General features: G+C 41.5%; 1 protein-coding gene across 2 annotated transcripts in view; it reads left to right on the top strand.

Moving 5' to 3' along the window:
• The window catches only part of gria3b (glutamate receptor, ionotropic, AMPA 3b), an 80,995-nt gene extending 64,163 nt beyond the window's left edge, over positions 1-16,832 (top strand). The window contains exons 11-15 of one of the 2 annotated variants that reach the window (XM_061079365.1): positions 1,499-1,872; positions 3,156-3,354; positions 11,088-11,335; positions 15,053-15,167; positions 16,587-16,832. In XM_061079365.1, coding sequence (XP_060935348.1) covers positions 1,499-1,872; positions 3,156-3,354; positions 11,088-11,335; positions 15,053-15,167; positions 16,587-16,832 — 1,182 coding nt within the window. Of the gene's footprint in view, positions 1-1,498; positions 1,873-3,155; positions 3,355-11,087; positions 11,336-12,091; positions 12,207-15,052; positions 15,168-16,586 lie in introns of both variants that reach the window. The other variant, XM_061079366.1, reaches the window with a different exon arrangement.
• The last annotated feature ends 3,089 nt before the right edge of the window (positions 16,833-19,921 follow it).

Genomic DNA, 19,921 nt, shown 5'->3' with positions numbered 1-19,921 from the left:
GAACGGGGGCCAAATGCAAAATGCATGAGGGTTAGGTTTCCTCATCTGTTCAATTTTCCCACTATCAGCCCGAGAGATTGCATGGTTTGATGTGCTATCGCCGCCAAATTATCTCTCAAATGAGAAAAGTCCACTCCCCGCTGATGGAAGGGGGAAAAAAATATCCCAATCATGTCACTGTCAAGTCTTTCCCGGGCCTGTAATTTTTTACAGCAGGTGGCCCGAGACTAATAGTTTTGTACATTTTGACCTTTTGACCAGTAAATTAATTTGATTTTAGTTGTCTTTTTAAAGGTTAGGCCCGGGGCTGCTCTTTATTGCTTTGTTTCCCTCACCATTGATTGAAGGCTGCTTACGCCTGCACAAGGATTAAATGGTTATAGCCCAGCGCAGTGTTGTGTTGACAGCACAAAGAAAACAGTCGTATTTATTGGGTCTATTTGTGTTGCTCCTAGTTTGACCTTGTAAGAAACGTTTTCGGCCTTGCGCTGCCACAGCCCAATGTTTTCTCAATTTCGATATAAAAAAAAGACAATACTGACTGCGCAATACAAAGAACTGCCCTTCACGGAACGGCTCCTTTTGAAGAGCAGCACTTATTTAATTAATCACACACACAAACACACACACACGCACTAGCTGCAGTAACACTGTCTTATGTGATTAATTATTTTCCAAAGAAACCCATTGTGAGTCCTAAAAAGGCAGCGCCACCTCCGTCCATGTGTTTCGATAGCGTAACGCGACTGAAGCAGCGGAGCAAAGGAGGCAGATCAAGAGAAACAGCTTGAAAAAATAAAACAAATAAAGCAAATGCCAGAATAAGCTGTGTAAGCGAAATCTGGAACTGTACGGCATGTGATGGAGTTCACATGGGCCGGGGCCGGCCGTTTCTTTTGTTATTTCTTAACTGACAGCCGTTTATTGAAACGCTAAGACAGATTTGCATTGCTTTGCAGTTTTACTATAATCAACGCGAGTATTGATACAGCTATTATACAGAGTTTCCTTGCAATATGTGGTATGAAATTGAGTTTTTAGGAGCCAGTGAAAAGTTTCTCCCCACTGTTTCTCCTCGGGTTCTGATTAAGGAAGCAGTTGGTCAAATATGACTCAAACTCCCATCTGCCTCTGTGGATTTTTTCCAAGCTGTCTCTCTCAAAGTCTTGCAGGGGCCTTGGGAGCTTTTCTTCCGTCTCACCTCCCAATGTGGACACATTTCACTGAAAATAATCAATTTTAAAGTCTGGATCTGAAATGTATTAACCATCCTAAGTCCTAACACTGTGCAAATGCCACTCTTCTCCTCCTGTGTGTGTTTTTTCCTTTCAGCTGGCCTTCAGTCGTCACAGTGTAAAATATGTGTGATAAAACATTGTTTTAACTTCCCTCTACAGCGCCAGTCATTCACACACACACACACACACACACATGTAAAATGACCTGTTTCTTCATGCAGGTCATAACTAATGCTCACTGTGCATGTCCCTGTTTCCAGAGAGCAGATATAGCTGTTGCACCTCTCACCATTACTCTGGTTCGAGAGGAGATGATAGACTTTTCCAAGCCCTTTATGAGCTTGGGCATCTCCATTATGATAAAGAAGCCCCAAAAGTCCAAGCCCGGTGTTTTCTCCTTCCTGGACCCGCTGGCCTATGAGATCTGGATGTGTATAGTGTTTGCCTATATTGGGGTGAGCGTGGTCCTATTCCTGGTCAGTCGGTTCAGTCCTTATGAGTGGAACCTGGATGAACAGGACGAGACCAAAGACCCTCAGACTCCCCCTGATCCTCCCAATGACTTTGGCATCTTCAATTCCCTCTGGTTCTCACTGGGCGCCTTCATGCAGCAGGGCTGTGACATCTCACCCAGGTAGGTCAATTGCAATAGACACCAGCAGTGGACCGCAGAGCAGAATAGAAAAAGATACTGCTAATTTGTTTGACATTCAGAGATCACAAACATCCCCAGAGACACAACAGTCCCCAATAAATGTCATGGAAATCAGTTGAGCAGTTTTAGCATTATCCTATTAACAAACAAACAAATACAAAAATACAAAGCAGATGAGATGGTTCCTTAACCAAGGTTAATGCCCTATCTTCCCAAAACAGTGTTTTCCATTAGTCATCCAGACTGTGGTGGTCCACCTTATTCTTATTTACCCAGCCAGAGTTTTGTAATGATCCCAAACTTTTCTTTTTTTTTACCCTTCTCATAATGACATAAGAGATCTCTGAAGTGGTTTGTTGCTCCTTTGCCACATTGTATAACTATGGCTGTATGAAGCACTATTCACAGGACTATCTGCCACATGCTTGTGGGTACCATAGTTCTCTCACTCACACAATAATTGGACTTTCCCTCTTTAGTCCATGTGCTTGTCACTGAATCTGCTGTGTAAGAGCCACGTCCCTGCCCTTGCACTTGCACCCCTGCTACCAAACCAGACCAAATCAATTCTGATGCAAACACTGCAGAGAAAGGGAAACAAAATCCTTGGATTCGCCCATTTTTATAAAATCTGCACCAAATTTGTAACAGATTCTTCCCTGACCCATCCTTCCACCGAGTTTCTTGGTCAACCTTCCAGTAATTTTAGCGTGACTCTGCAAACTAACAGAGAAACGAATAAAGTGAAAACATATCCTCCTTGGCGAGGTAACAAGACATTTCACCTGCAAGTGATGAGATGAGCTGTTAATAAGTACATGGAATGAATTATTCAAGCATATTCATTTTACTGCCTTCTTCCTTCAGGTGTTCATTACTTGAAATTAGACTTATTTCAGTTTTATTGCAGCTATTATACTGTAAGTGTTATTGAGTTTGGCACTTTGAATGCTGAAATTGTCGTCAACAAAATGGTTTCATCAATACTCTCTTCAGGCTATTAGGTGATCTTTGACCCAGATTGTTTCACAGCCACTTGGATTAGAGTACATTTAAACAACTGCCGCTAATTTCTTTGAAAGTGCACTGTTTTGGAGTGCTGACACAGTACAGGGTTATTTTAACGATTACCAGGAAATTCTGATGACCGTTGCAACTATGTACATTAAACACAACTGGTAGATCTTAGTGGTTTTATAGGCACCACATGTCACTGTGTAATTACATTCTGTTTTTCCCTGTCATCAACCTTTCTCCTGCAGGTCTCTGTCGGGCCGTATCGTTGGTGGTGTGTGGTGGTTCTTCACCCTCATCATCATCTCCTCTTACACAGCCAACCTGGCTGCTTTCTTGACAGTGGAGAGAATGGTCTCTCCCATAGAAAGTGCAGAGGATCTGGCCAAGCAGACAGAGATAGCATATGGCACTCTAGACTCAGGCTCCACAAAAGAGTTTTTTAGGGTAAGTAGTGCATAAACATACTGTTTCGCACACACACAGCAGCTGACTAATCAAATGCTTTCAGCTCAAATGCCAAATCATGCAAAGGCCTTAACATTGTGCACTCACTCAGAAGAGCTACTTTTGTGTAACATACTCAATAAACTCCTCCTTGCAGCTTTTCCATTTTGTACCTTCAGTGAAGCACTCCTGACCTGCACAAGATTGCTCCAAATGAGGCATGTTGACAGAGAAGCAGATCTTGAACTCTTACGACATGAATATGAAATTGATGCAGCAGTGCTGCAGTGTGCAACCTTGAGGCACTGGGGCTGTCAGCAGAAAGTGTGATAACAACGTAGAAGACTCCGAGGTGATAAAAACAGGAGGCTAATCAAAGCACTCAAACTCAGAAGGGTCAGCTCATGAAATATAATTAGCTAGCCAGCCAGAGCTGGCAAATTGGACCTGATGAAGAAGAGTCCTGCAGGTCAAACAGAGCGCTCTGAAAGATGGTTCAGATGGAATAAGCAATATGTCCATCGGCATGAGGGACAAGCCCGACAATTAGCTCATAAATTAAGTAAAATCTGAAGAGAAGGTGCATTAATCTCTGAAAGGCAACCACATGCAGGAGCTCAGCAGCAGCATGTCTGTAAGGCTGATCAACCTTCTGCTGTGAAATCCATAGATGTCTTAGCTTCTGGCGCTGCTGCTCCATCAGTCCAGTCCTTTTTCATTTGCAGAACAGTAAGTTGAATAATAATTAATAGAAACAACTCTCTGCCTGTGATGACGAAAAGGCAATATGACAGTCTTTTATCTTACACTCCCTCATTACTCATCAGCAGGAGAGAAACAATTCATATGTTTCACAGCTGCAGCCTGTTGGCAGAAAGAGCAATTCATTTGTATTACCCCTGGGTTGAATCGCTCAGCACAACAAAATGCAAAATCAAATCCACGTTTTTTTCTCACAAAGAAGAAAAAGATAGCGTGTTCAAAGCGTTATATTAAAAAGAAGCGTTTGTTTAAAGACTGTAGTCTCCTAGGATTTGATTGTGAAAGGTTCTCTGACAGGATCATATATCTAATGAAACATGGCATTTGACATGTGTGACAGCAACACTTGATTCTCCATAGAAACCCCTGTCATTACTTTCCCTTTCATCAGAGGGGCTGCGCCATATGTCTCTGTGTCGCAGACATGATGGACGACAATTACAGATTAGGCTTTCAACCGGACAATGGAGCTACGCAAAGGGTTTGCTGGTCAAACAATCTGAGAGGTGGTGGTCAGGGAGTCGCAGTTTCCCTGTATTTTTTATAATGAGTGTCCTACCTACATCCCTTTTACAAGTCTTCAAATAGGAAATGTCATGCGTGAACCGCTTTTCCAAGGGACTTTTAATTAAAGCTGGAGAGGGCTGACAAGGAAAAAAATACTGATTAATAAGGGTTCAAGTTCTATCGCAGATCTGCTTTTGAGGAAACACATTCAGGCTTAATTAGACACATACGCCATCAGCCAGCTGGAAATTTTAAATCAAGTCCAACGTTTCAAACAAGACATATGTCATCATCTCTGACACCGCTGGTGTTTAATATTTGATGATATCACCTGGTTGATTCTGCAGAGCGACCTGATGATAGCTATGAGATCAGAAATATGTTGCTAAAGAATATTAAAAAATAAAGAATATTAAAAAAAAAAAAAATATATGTTGCATGTTTAAAAATGTGCAATAGGATGACGATACTGTGATGTGAATATAAAACAAGGACTATAATGAGCTACAAAACCTTCAACTCAAGCTTTTCTGTTTTTCAAATCAGATTCATTGTCTCATTGTCCTCCGTGTTTGACATTATCCCTCAGAGGCTGTTTTTCATAGCTCCTAAAAAACTGACGGTTTGGACATGTGGCTTATTACCTGTCTCAATTTCGGGAATGGGGAATGAGGCTGTAGAGGAATTTTCAAAGAGAATGGTGTTGATTGCCCAGAAATCCCAGATTCTGCTGCTCGCAACAAACTAGGACAGCTGGCCTGGGAGCCCGTCGACAAGCCCAGCAGCAGCCTGAATGGCTGTAGGCGCTTGGCACTGCGGCTCTACCTGCTCTTGGCTCCTCTTCTCCAGACTACCCTGCTTGTTTTGGGCAGCCTCTCCTCCTCTGTCCCCAGCCTGTCTGTTGCTTTACCTTGACACAATGCGAGATAGCTTCAAGCTTTGTGCTGCTCTTCCCCTGACGTAGCAGCTGCCACGCGCCACTGCGATTTGTTTCATCGCTTTAATACCTGTCACGGATCTTTTTATGCCGTCAGTTGAATATTTGTGTTTTGGATGATTAGAAAATGATGAGTTTTACCAGCAGGGCCGTGTTTATCCTCTTGATGAGGTTTTATTCCATCAAAAGGCTTGGCACGGTTGCGTTTTGAAATGAACATTGAAGGAGAAGCCCGGATGGTAATAATGGCTGAGATGATAAAATGGGCTGATGTCGCTGTTTAATTACGTGTAAAGACTGGGGTGAGACCATCAAAGACAACCACACTGCTGTCCCTTTATGCACCTCATTTAACAGTGTAACAATGAAACAATGATAATTGCACAGAGAAATGAGACTGCAGCATTGTTTTCTGTTCCCTTCGAAAGAGATTCTACATTACTCCGAGCCTGGGCAGCCAACATCATGCATCTTACTGATCTGCAGGTGTGGTGGAGATGGGAACAACAGCTTGGTTGCAGTCACCAATACATTTTACTATGCGTGAAAATCAATTTCACGTCTCAGCTATCGCGGCCACCGACACTATAGCTCCTGCATGGTCCAACACAATGTTTAATAAGTAGCTTTTTTTATGCAGAGCAGACCTGCGTTCAGCATGAAGAGAAGCCAGCAAGGATATTTATTCAAGAAATCCTTGTAGGTCGGCCTGCAATCATATACAGCACAGTGTAGCACAACTCCCCGAGCTCTTGTCATTTTATGTTTCAGTACAGTGCTGAGTGAAGGGGAGGCTGCTATAAAGATTAGAGCCTGTTTGCATAAAAGAGAAAGCTGACAAAAGTGATGACAGACTTGTGTGAGATACGCGTAACCTCTGAGGGAAAGTGCTGTCCTCAGTGGGCCTCGGCGAACTTCAGATGAGCAGCAACAGCAGCTATTGGAGTCCAGCAACAAGCATCAAAGACGAGCAATTGGTATTCAGGGCATGGCGTGTGGCACTTCAATGACAAAGCACACCCACGGAGCTTCAACTTTCATTTCTGCATACTTGAGATACAGGTAGTCCTGGCGAACAGGATATTGGGGGAAAGTGGTGATGTCCGCAAACCAAATGGAAGGGAAGTAAAGTTGAAGGAAATGTAGTGGTGGGTGTTTGGAAATGGCATTTAGATATACAAGCAGTGGAGCGTGTGTGTGCGAGAGGCCATAATGAAAGCAGCCCGAGACGCCGCAGCCAGAATAAACAACAGGCTGCGGTTCGAAGGGCAGCGGGCAGAGGTCTGGAAACGCTGCGTAACTCGGAATCAATACAGATTAAGTGGTTATTTAGAATGGAGAGGGCAATTTCTTTGACTTTGGGCTTTAATCACTCGTCCCTTCTCGGACATTTTAATGACACTGTTTATTTCTCGAACAACAAAATACGCAAACGAGAGAATTACTAAAACACAGACCAAATCCGATTTTGTCCATCTCCCATGTCCACTTCAGTGTATCATCCGTAACTACACAGATTTAAAATTTGAGTATACGCATTTCATCTTTAGATTGCTTAGAGATTGCATATATCCCAAAGCTTGTCTGGTAAGAGAGTTAACAGTGGACTGTGAAACAATTGCAGCCATCAAACAAAATACTTAACCCCCTGACAACAGCTAAATGTTTCCTTTAAACATAGTTTTAATTTATTAAAACAAAACATTCTTATCAGATAAATAACAATAATAATACTATTATCCCTCTCATGATGCAAGTATCCCAAAATTCTAAATCAACTTTGCGAGCATAGCTTCATTTCCATTTGCGTAGCCAGAAGATAATTAGCTGCTTGCTGGTAAATATTCTAAAAGCACATTAAATAAATAAGAGCGGGTGTTTCCCTTGGCGGTAGGTGGAGTCTAAAACAGAGATAAAAGGAAGTGAATATTAGACATATAATCATTCACTTTTGAACCTATGGCCTCTCTGCTGCATGTGTGCTTGATAATATTTCCACGTTATGTTTGCAGCTACTTTTTGCTGCACCAAGAAAATCAGCTGTCACAGGTTTAAGAATTAAAAACATGAACTCCTGACCCTCGCTATAAGTAAACCATCTTCTGTATCCGTCTGCTTGGAGTGCATGTCTATTCTCTATGTGGTGCTGTCCTGATTTGACTTTCAGTATTCTCCCTACAAGAATAATGAGCACCCACCACTTTTCCTCTGGCTTTCCCCTAACCTTGTCTTGCTGAAGGCAAGTCCTGTTCTCTTTATACCTCACCTTAGGTCACCAGGCTGGAACAAGAGACCTGAGTTTGTTTGTATGGCTGTTAGAAGACAGCAGGGAACTGCTTCAGACAGAGTTGTAGGAGGAACACCTACACAGATGATGTAACTGTGTCACTTTAGTGGGAGGGCTGGCTGAGATCACCTATGTGGGTACTTTGTTATGAAAACAGCACCATCATGATTGCTTTAGTATAATGTGGAGACACTTAGAGGACGGGAGTTGTGCAGTTTGCAGCATGGACTGGTGTTTCTTTTCACATTATACAGCAGCCATCAAATCCTTGTTAATCGTCTGGAAGGTCATTTAGACCACAGCGGTGCGTCCTCACAGAGCCATTATGTGGTGTGAGGGAGAGCCACATGTATGACGCTGTATTTAGGGGCAGTATATAATTGCTCAGCAAGTTGTCTTTTCATTGATGATGGACTTTCTACAGTCATTATTCCCTAATTGAATTTTAAATGACCACTGTAGACCGGAACGTGAATGATTCGATTTTAAAGGAGATGAGAGTCGACTTTCAATACATCATGGCATCTTTGTGTGTGTGTACTCGTTTTTATACCTCCTTGGGACCTTTTCCAGCATAAACACTGACCATGTCAGGACCAGCTGTCCTCATGGGGACCAGAGCTCCTTCCTAATGAGGCAAATCATTTGAGCTTCCTTATTGAGCTTCTGGTTAAGGTTAGAGGTAAGATTTGAATTGTGTTAAGGTTAAGGCTATAATAAGGTATGAATTGGTTATTGATCAAATTAAGGGATAAGGTTTTGGTTACAATGAATGGAACTCAATGCAAAGGCCTAGCTGCTCAAAGTGCTTGTGTGTGTGTGTGTGTGTGTGTGTGTGGTGTGTGTGTATGTGTGTGTGTGTTTATGCACACTTATGGGCCATCAGTTGATAAACAAATATTTCTTCCTCTCTCCTTATGAATCGGCTTCAAGCATCTTGCTAGTGACTTTAGCTGCGGCAGATTCGGGCCTATTTAGGTTTTGGTTGCACTTTGTCCGAGCTCTGATATTGATCAATTGACTTCATAGAGCACTGAGGCAGCACACTCTGTCACCAGTAATCAATGCCCAGATCCATTCTTTTCTCTTCATTTGAGGAGGCTTCTGCAGCGTTCCCGCTTCAGGCCTTTGGGGGAATCGTCCTCCAAAACGAATGTCCTTTCCACAGTGAACACATTGAGCAAGATTGTAAACAAAAACATCACATCTATCTCTAACTGCCCCCCCCACACACACACACACACACACACACACACACACTCCCAGTCTGCTGTATTTGCATGAGAATACAACGGCCATCGCCCCGGATTCAAGGCTTTTTCATCTGAGCGTGGAACATTCATCATGCAGACTTTTTAATTTGTGTTATGTAGCTGTCACATCTCATCCTAACCCTTGGCCTGATGCTCTATGACAGATGCCTACAAACAAATCGTATATGATTACATGCCGGTGAGGCACTTTCATTGGGTCAAGGTTAATGCTTTTGTTTATTAATAGAAACGCATAAGAGGGTAGATATGCTTTTGCCTGCTCTTATTAAGGAGGCTTTTACCAATTCAGGACTGTGATGAGTCAATTTACTGATAAGTGTGTTTGGATTTTCAAAGAACCAGAGTTCATTCTGTGTTCAAATATCTTTTATCTTCACGTTTAAGTAAAGCTTCAATACATATTCTCTTTTCCAGACTTCCTAAATGACTCTATGACCTGTTAACAAGCACAACAACTAACGTTTTTTTTCATTTTCCATCAGTTTGTATCCAAAATCCAAAGAAGAATTAAATTTGATTCTGAAATGATAGAACTAAGCATCTACAAACATCTAAGTAGCTGAAAGCAGCTACTTTCAGCCTTAAATACCAGCCTGACTAAAAAACAGGTGAAATTATTATTTTTTGCTTTCTTATTTTTATTTCAAACAGGCTACTTATGGTATTATATGATGATGATGATGATTTATGGCACATTATACCCGCTTATATAAATGTAAGCATCGTCATTGTGAAAATTTTAGCATGCAAACAGCTCAAATCATTGCTGTGCAGAGATGCTAGCACGACTAAAGTATTCTTGTTGCTAGATAAATGGCTCATACAATGATTCGAACATCAAAGCTGAATCAAACAATAATTTTTGTACTACATGACATGTGCTACATATGAGATTTAAATCAAACTACAGGGAAGCTTCTCGGACAGATGTTGGTCTATCAACAGCTCGTCCATATTCCATTTCCAAACCCTTTGGCTGCAGTCGATCTTTTGATTCAGCCAGTTCTTGAAACCCATCCAACCGCTTCGTCTTCCTCTGGCCTTTATTAAAAGAAAGTGTCCTTTTTTTATTTAGGATCCAGTTCTGAGTAGCCACAGTGCCACTTAGGAACTGGCTCTTGCTGTTTGGACCAGGATCTGTTCAAAGTATGAAATGCCTATGCCAAAATAAGTCCAGCGGCATTGAATAATTTAATTGATGCTTATTATAGATGGACTCGAGTCCTCCAGAAGTTACAGGCTCGCTAAGTCTGACCCCAGGCACTGGGGAAACGCTCATCTGTGTCACTTTGTGATGGGTTGCCTGTCTGTGAAACCCGCTGTCTTGTACACTTCTATTGCTTCTTCTGCACATCGCCTCTGAGTCACAGCTGAGATTGTACATTAATGGCTGCATTGCTGAATGAACGTAATAGCTTCTAAAGCTAAATTAGGACTATAAACGAAGGCTCTAATTCACTGGGACTGACATTTCATCAAACTGATCCAAACTTCTGCAAGTCTCCATGTAAATGAGCATTACCTGCAGTTCACAGTCACAAAATTTTAATTATTGGAATTTTTCTGCATAATCGAGCCCACAAATGTCAGTATTTCTACTAAAACCCAATTTGCATGACATTACTTGCAGTAGCGGTGATGTGTGATCCTCATTCTCACTCAGTGAATTTGAGCTGCAAGCTGCAACACAGGGACCTAATATTCAAACAGTACATCCATGCTGATAAAGAAAAATGGATTTTGTAAATTCTTGTACTTTATGATCTTGTGAATAAGTTCACCTTCTGTATTTTGTGGAAGTATTTAAAGATATCACACCACTGCTTTCAGTGATGTCTATAAATACTTGTTGATGCCACTTTTAAAGACGTGATCATTAAGCACAAAAATCCTGCAAACTCCATTATGACAAATATAATGCTCATGTTTCTAAACTACTTCTCTTCTCCTGTTCTTCTCCGCACAGCGCTCCAAAATAGCAGTGTATGAGAAGATGTGGTCATACATGAAATCCGCTGAGCCCTCAGTGTTTGTTAAAACCACACCCGATGGCGTAGCCCGGGTACGAAAGTCTAAAGGCAAGTTCGCCTTTCTCCTCGAGTCCACCATGAACGAGTACATCGAGCAGCGGAAGCCATGTGACACCATGAAAGTGGGCGGGAACCTCGACTCGAAAGGCTACGGTGTGGCGACCCCCAAAGGCTCAGCATTAAGGTGGGTGGGATAATATAACAATATCATCAATGTTGTTATAGTATTCCACCTACCCTGATGTCCCCCTGTTGTCATTCTCTTCTCTCCCTCTTCTTTTTGTTGTGGACACAGAGGTAACAGTAGAATGACTTTAAAATGCACTTGGATACAGAGGTTATATAATGATGAATAACGTTTTTTCAATGTTTTTATACATGTGATTAAGAATTTTTTAGAGAAATCCAATCCAGACGTTAAGGCTAAAGTTAACAGTCACCTCATATTTGTGTCTCTCTTACTGTTGCTTTTCTCTCTCCTTCGATCTCTCCCTCTGTCCTGTGTGCTGTCCTACCTGACTGTTGTGTTGTCACTTTTAATTTAACAGTTCAATGGTTTTTCAATTTAGCTTTTAAAAGCTGCGCTGTCACTTGTGACAAATGTTAATTGCATGATGTTTGTTGTTGTTACTTTCTTCTCAATGACAAGTGTCCCCATCCCGCACAGTTCTAAACTACGTAACCCTTCATGCCACCTTTTCCAAGATTTAACACTGTCTTTACCTTATATGAGCCTCTCTTATCTCTCCATACTCCTGAAATTCTTAAACAATTTGTCCTTTCCCAGACCATTCTGATTAACAGTACTCTGTCCCTGCTTTGACACTGGTAGTCTCTCTACCATTCCCTATGATTATTATGCTTCGTACAATTAATACTCTGCATTAGATTTCTCACGGACCTGTGCATTTTCTTACAAGTTATGTTTTATCGTTTCAAGAAATGCTGTTAACCTGGCAGTTTTAAAACTGAATGAGCAAGGCCTCTTGGACAAATTGAAAAACAAATGGTGGTACGACAAGGGAGAGTGCGGCAGCGGGGGAGGTGACTCCAAGGTCAGCCTCGATGTCACCACAATCGGGTACCATAGTGCAGAGTAATCGGCAAGGCTGTTACGACAACCCAACCATAACCGAGCCAACTGTCCATCCCAACCGACCTGCTGCTGCCCGAAGGCAGATTACCAAATTAACTGATCGTCTGACCAGATGGTTTAACAGCTCAGATCGAACTAAGGAGCTCTTGCTTAGCAAACAGGAAATATTATTTGTGGTTATTTAGAATACGATGTTCAAAGACAAATAAGGCCCAATATAGGAGCTTTTTTACCGTTTGACTATTGTAAAGGGAACATGGCTGCCCTACAGTGTGGAAAGGTTGAGCCTTGTTCATCCATCCTTCCACAGCTGTAGGGCAGATCACCTCGTCTCAGCTGTTAGGACATTGTCAAGGTAGCTTAGTTACTTTGAGATATTTCTTAGTAAGTCACACACACAAGTAAGGTAGTTGGCCAAGCAATGTATTGAGAAGGCCGTTACCTCCAGCATTCTGTCACGAAGGTGAAAGTTTGCTAATCCTGTAAGAGATGGCTTTGCAGTACTTCAGCCGCTTCACATCCGTGACACTGACCCAGAGCCCATGAGCGCTGAAGCCAACACGACAGATTCTTCTCGACTGCAAATAAAACTCCAAATGGCCGACAGGGAAGCAAGGGGAACAGCGGCGTCTTGAGGGGAATAAGCATTTCAGGCAAACGTGAGAAGTCTAATTAAACAAAAGACTTATAATTCAATTTTATTGGTTTATCTGATGCACCACCTGTGGTTTGACTCCACTCCATGCTGCTCCTACCCCAACCCATTAATAACCTCGCTGTGACCCTTCCAACCATCAGATCTCTCCCTCTTCTTCTGTGGTTAGATTGTGAATGATTTCTCCATTATGGGCACTTAATGTAGCTGAGTGTGAAACCCACACTTACCCCTGACAAGTTAGGGTAACAATACGTAGGTTATGTGCCATTTAGCACTGGACCATTTTCGCTAAATTACATACAAGGCTGTGACATTATATTCTTTACAATTCACGTCAATTGACAAATGACGCAGTCAGCCCACATGTCATGTTATAGGTCAAATAATTGGCTAAATTACCACACAAGCCTCAAGATCCCTTAGACCTTACGTTGGATAATTACCCCCTCCATGTCATTTGTCATGGATATGGCAGGGCCACAGTGAACTGTTAAGCTGCAGTGACTGCAAAGATAGCCTCACCACAAGAAGCTGCATGAGGCACGGATCAAATAATGTCAAACCAATGCCAGTGGTTCCTATTTTAAAAGGACTCTTTAATGTCATCTTTTTCAATGTTCTCATTGCTAACATTGCTATGTTCTGTAGCGCTCAGGAGGCCTCCCTGTGCTACTGAGAGCAAGCTCAGGAGCCCTGTGAAAGTGTCTGTCTCTTGTGCTGTCATCGATCTTTGTCGTGCACAGGTACGTACCGTCCTGTCTCTGTTTCCTGGCTTGTCGTAGCTCTCCAGGACTCAGTGGAAAGGCCTGATTAGGTGGAATAAAGAGGCCTGGAGCGCTTTTGTTCCAAACAGTGCATTGCTTGGCCCCGTCCCGCTCACAGCTCCGTGTTCCAACAGACAACAGGGGATGCACATAGACGAGCACACGGCATCACACACACACACTCACACGCTCACACACTCACACACAGCTCTCTCATGCCCCCAGGCACAACAGAGTGTAGCCTAGATTGAGTTTCAGACACAGAGCATGTTACAGGGTAATTGCATTGTTAATCAATGTCTCTCTGAGCCAAGACAATGGTCTGGTCTTCACAGTCCGTTTCTCCAGATTGGCTTTGAGGGATATACAGTGGTGTAATCTTCTCTCAGTGCATTATGCATTGCATGGATCCCCTTGGGGGACATTGTTGCCAGGGAGGAGTCAGGTCACTCACTTATCGATGCACAATTTTTCTTTGCATTCAATTTTCCCTTCCACTCTTACTGAGATTGACCCGCACAACAAATGATGATTTATTATGGCATTTACAAAGTGTGATCTTTATCTAGCTTTGCAATTGTTTTTTTTCCTGAAGTAATTCTCATTCTGTAGAATATTATGATAATTTATGTCCACATGCTGTGTTCGGAGGTCATGATGTTGCTTTTTAAGAAATCAAACGGAAAGAAACAGCTGCGTCAGATGTTAGATTATGCTGCTACAGGCAAATATGAGAGGAATTATTCCACAAATACTTCTGAGCTTAGTCCTGCAGCTCTGTGCAGTTTGCTTGAGAAACACTCATCTGACACTAATCTGGTGTAATTTGGAGATAAAACTTTCTTAGCGATATGTTGGAATAGGACACATTAGAATTGAGTAGACTTTCACTTTTGGGCATTTATGAAAATGGTTGTAATGTCCCCCAAACATGTATTGTAGCCTTTGTGGCAACAAAAGTATAAACTAGCGCAGCATTATGCTGATTTAATGTAGATAGAAAGGTAGTATCTGTCAGATCTTTTTTTCTGTTTGTTAAGTCAAAGCTCCTGTTGGACTGAATCTGTTAAATGCTGCTCAGAAGGCCCCTGTCCCCAAACCAGTGTCATCTGATGCTTTTAAGTATTCACAGACCTGCAGATTGTACTTTACAGTACCTGCTCGTCGCCCCGCTAACAGCGTCTGCCGATTACTCAAAGCGATACGAGCAGGCCCTGGCTTTAGACTAGGGGTTATAGAGGTAATAGGTAGAATGCCTGTTCTCTGTGATGTTGACACAGCCAGGGATCCTGCTTTATCGCTTTGTTAAGTATGTAGTAGTTTAAAGTTGAATAACATAAAATAACATAATATAATGTTATTTATGTTATTTCCCACGTGAAGAACTCCTGTAAACCTTGCAGTATTGAAACTCAGTGAACAAGGCATCTTAGACAAGCTGAAAAACAAATGGTGGTACGATAAGGGTGAATGTGGAACCAAGGACTCTGGAAGTAAGGTCAGTCGCTGCAGGTCTTTTGTACTGATTCCAAATTGCATTTTGACGTACTGTTCATATGCAAGACAAAACTTCTATAACATCTATAGAATACATTTTAATTTGCTACACATATTTTTTCTTTTCTTTTTTACTTAGATTTTCTGCCACCAACTGTAACTCGGTGTATGCGTGGCGTTGACACTCGGCACTGCTTCCCCAATTTTTTTTTCTTCTTTTTAATGCAATATAAAAAAGTAGACGCTCTTTTTTTGTTAAAACTGTAATGATAACGCTCAGGGGGGAATCTTCTAAAGTGCCTGGCAGATACACTATTTCAACTGAAATCACAGCAGTTAATAGTTGTTGATAAATGCTATTTTTTTGCTCATTTTCACTCTTGACATTCATGATACTCTGACCATTATGCTGCTGTTTCTATTTACCAAACTGTTAATGAAAATTTGATTTATATGTGTCGTTACTAGTTTGCATTGAGATGTGTCTATTAGATTCTTTGGCCTCCCGTGGTGCGACGGGAAAGCGAAGCCTCTCATTGTGATGAGTTACCCGATTAAACTTCTTTAAAGCGGCGGGAGCTCCATAGGGTGTCCTCCGAATCTTTTGGCTGCTGGGAGTTGCAGTAAGAGGCTCAGTTTGCACATCACAGGAAGTGGAGGAATGTAATAAACCAACTATTTAACCCTCTGAGATACAGTCGAAGCCTCAGATCCCAGGGCAGCCTCGCTAGATAGCTTTATGACACCTCCACGCTCATAGGGTTAAACTGCAAATAGTAAAACTCTAATGAACAAATTTTTAATGAATATGTTTGGTAGGTAAGCAGCAGCAAAATGGTTTGATCTTTAGTCTTTTTTTTTTTAACTTCAATGGAGCTATCATTCATCTATTTTGAATTTGACTGTACTGTATGACAATGTTGCCATGAGAGTTATACGTACATGTCTCTAAGATAGGGATTTTCAGAGCTGTCGACCTGTGCGATACTGACCAGCTTCCTAACATGGTCACGAGCAGAAGCCATTTGACAAAGGAATAGCGCAGGGAAGCGTGAGCTCTACATTCACCAGCAGATAGGCAGAGCATTGAGAGTTGGCTTCTTTTTCCTTAGTGGAGAATGGTTTGACTATGGCAGTCGGAAGTTCCTCGTAACTTTGTGACAACCATAGGAAAATCAGTTCACTCTAAATTATAGCCTTAGCACCTGATTGCATATTAAATGTTATGTTCCTTGTAGCTGTTAGTAGCCTTTTCATAATCTAGTGTCAGTGAGATAGGGTGTCATGATTCAGCAAGGCAATTTTACTGTTGAAAGTCAAGTCTAAGTCAGGCTCAGTGTGAAGGATACAGGCTGCATCTTTGTTCTGCTGCTCTCACTCCACTGCAAAACCCTTAACTATGTCATTCACTTTCCCCCAGGACAAGACAAGTGCTCTCAGTCTAAGCAATGTGGCTGGTGTCTTCTATATTCTGGTCGGAGGGCTGGGGCTGGCCATGATGGTGGCTCTGATAGAGTTCTGTTATAAGTCACGGCAAGAAACCAAACGGCTGAAATTGGCCAAGAATGCCCAGAATTTTAAGCCGGCTCCCCCGACCAACACCCAGAACTTTGCCACATACAGAGAAGGCTACAACGTGTACGGAACCGAGAGCGTTAAGATCTAGAGGTACGCCGCCCGCTCCTCAAGAGCACATCTGTGTGAGATGAATCATTTAGCTCCACGGTCATATCAGTTGGGCTAAATTATTCATTTGTGTGTGTTGCTGCTGCTTGTGAAATTGTTTATGGTTTTCATGTTGAACTCAACAGAACACACGTGTCTTCTCAAACACAAGACATGCTCTTGCCTGGTAACATATATGGAGAGAGCCCCAGGCTATGTGCAGTATATGAGGGCGAGAGCACATCATCCTGCACCTCATGTTTTTTGCAGTGTCAACAAACTGCAGTACACGATTATTTAGTTCAATGTAAACATTTAGTTGATATGAAATTATGACCTTGGATTAAAGCCACACTATGTAACTTTTACTGAGCAACAGCGCCCTCTGCAGCCACTTGCGGCAATTAATTCTGTTGGACTCCATGTACGAGTGATAAAGTGGTTTTTAAGTCGAGAAAAAACAAAGACTATCAATCTGCTGACTGGAGCTCTGACTGCGTATTCCCACTCTCTGAAGTGAAACACAACTGAACGGTGGATATTACCCACGATCCTTGGCTTCCTTAACCACAGGAGCTGCTGCTGTATCAAATACACCAGACTCTGTTTACAATTCTTGATATTTTAAAAGTCTCCTCGCTGAATATCACAGATAAACACAGTTTTTTAATGACTAAGTTCTTTCAACTGATCTATAGTTCAGCGTTACTCTTGAACTTGCTGGGCCTGATTCTGACAATTGAAGCTGCGACTATAAGTCAGTTACAGATTTCTCACAGGAGATTATACCCAATCACCAAAGCTACATAGAGCAAGAACAGACGTTCAGGACGAGGAGTGGGAATTAGAGTCAGTGAAACAGAATGCAGCGATACACACACAGCGTTACAAAAAAAAATTACTTTTAAGGCTTCACTCCCTTTAGTTTGGGCCACTTGGGGACAGTGTAGCAAGACAAACGATACGGAGAGTTTAAAGTACTTCCACTGAAACATATTTACCACTTAAAACCACTTCAGCTCAGGGGACAATTCACAACATAGCTGCAAACTGAATTTTGAATCAAGTATGTACCCTAACAAGAACATCATTAAATAAACTGGTAGTCTTGTGTTTGATTGGATTGATTGTGTGTGTGTTTGTGTGTTGTTTCCTCTTGTTTAACACTAAGTGTGATGTCTGTTTAGAGAAAGTGCAGTTGTACAACAGAGCAACAGAGATTAAAGGCCCTGAAAACATATTTTCTGCATCAACGTCTAACAAACTGATGGAGTTTGTATTATTTACTGTACAAGAGTGACTTATGTCTTATTGTTTTTGTCAGGGCTCTTCTCACTGTATTGAAGTGGGCATGGCTCAGTTGGAAAAACGTGTGACCGCGCATGAGTTTCAAGCCGAGAGCATGCAAAAGATAACATCGTGATTCGTTGTACACACGGTTGTTCCAAATTTATGTTTCCACTGACAGTAACCTTAGCAAGTTGTTAGTTTTGGTGCTTGAATTTAGTAGATTTATCATGTACACTTAACCAAATAGTTTTGAACCTAATCAAGTGAAAATTGTAATAAGTAAGTGCAAACCTCCACCAAGGTCCACCAGTCCTTCGATTAAACACATTTAAATTCACTAGATCTCCATTTATTTATTAACTGAGGATGTTTGATTGTTGTTGATTCAATCAACAATATGTTATGTTAATCAGAGGAAGTCAAGATTTGAAAACGTGTTTTCAGGGGCTTTAAAAAGAAAATTGAAAAAAATACATCCAGCTCCACAACCACATATTTTCAGGTGACATGAGTCACACAATGTGAAGATGTGTGTTTTTCTCTGACAATCCCACAAACCTCATCTCTCCACATGTTTGCTTCTGCTCTATTTGTCCACAACAGGTTTAGGAAACATTTGCATTACCCCACACAACTGTGACTGAACACCTACAGTAACTACTAACTGGATCGCGGAGGGGTTTTGAGCTCCAAACCAAATCCTCCTGCGCGTACAACGGCACGATAATCTGCAATGACGACACGACTGGATTGGTCACGTGAAGAGCCGCTGCGGTTCCCCTCCTCTCTGTGCCTTATGGAACTCCGAGTCCAATCAATGCAACTCATTCACGATGATATTGCTTTTTTGCTTGAAACTCATAAAAAAGAAGAATGGTGATGAAAAAATAAAGACTATATATAGATATATAGATATATATATCTATATATATATTCACAATACATTTGACATTTTAAAGTGAATGAGAGAACTAAAGCCATCATTTGCAACCCTAAGCACATTTCGAAGTGCCAGACAGAAGACAAATCTTATACGACAAGTGTCTAATTGGTTTCCTGTAGTCAATGTGATCAGATTACTCCTCATTGTTCTGAGATTTTCACTGGTCATATGTGTTCCGATAAGTTTCTGAGATCTACTCAGTGCACTGTAAGCCACTGGTTACCAGACAAAAGCTTTTATACTGCTGTATTAGTCACTGACGACGACATCGTACCTGTGTTTAAAATGACAGATTGATCCTTATTGGAGTGAAAATGCCATTCAGCCCAAAACAACGATGAGTGGGGTTTTTTTTTGTACTCTAAACTCTGGTGCTGCTGCCACTGTCTTCTGAACGTTTTGACGGGACTCAGGAAGATGAGAAGATGATCTGGTTCGGTTCTGATGCACTACAGAACCAGGTCATGATTCACACTTCCAATACTGCCAAGAGTGTGTTTTGTATGACAAGAAAAAGTGTACAAAGAAAAGTATTCATGCTTGGTTATAGAGAAAAAAAATTACTAATTACTAATTAGTTTAATCCACAGTTTGTGTAATATCAGCGGAGCACTGACTCACCTAGGGTTTGCTGCTCGGAACAGTCTTTCCCTGAAGTCATTCAAAGTCTCCTGTATATGACAGTAAAACCAAACAAAAAGGGTAATTCAACTGTAGATTCAACTGCAATCCAATGAAAGGATAACAGTAATGGCTTTTAAACTGTAGTATTTTTGGATTACCTTACCGTCTTTTTCTTTTACAATCGCACATTTTTACGATAAGCTGTGGTTTTGCTTTTAAATTTGATTTCCTTT

The sequence above is a fragment of the Limanda limanda genome, chromosome 10 (assembly GCF_963576545.1).
Source record: "Limanda limanda chromosome 10, fLimLim1.1, whole genome shotgun sequence".
NCBI classification, from domain to species: domain Eukaryota; kingdom Metazoa; phylum Chordata; class Actinopteri; order Pleuronectiformes; family Pleuronectidae; genus Limanda; species Limanda limanda.
The sequence above is the reverse complement of the archived record's forward strand: the minus strand, read 5'-3'. Positions and strand labels throughout refer to the sequence as shown.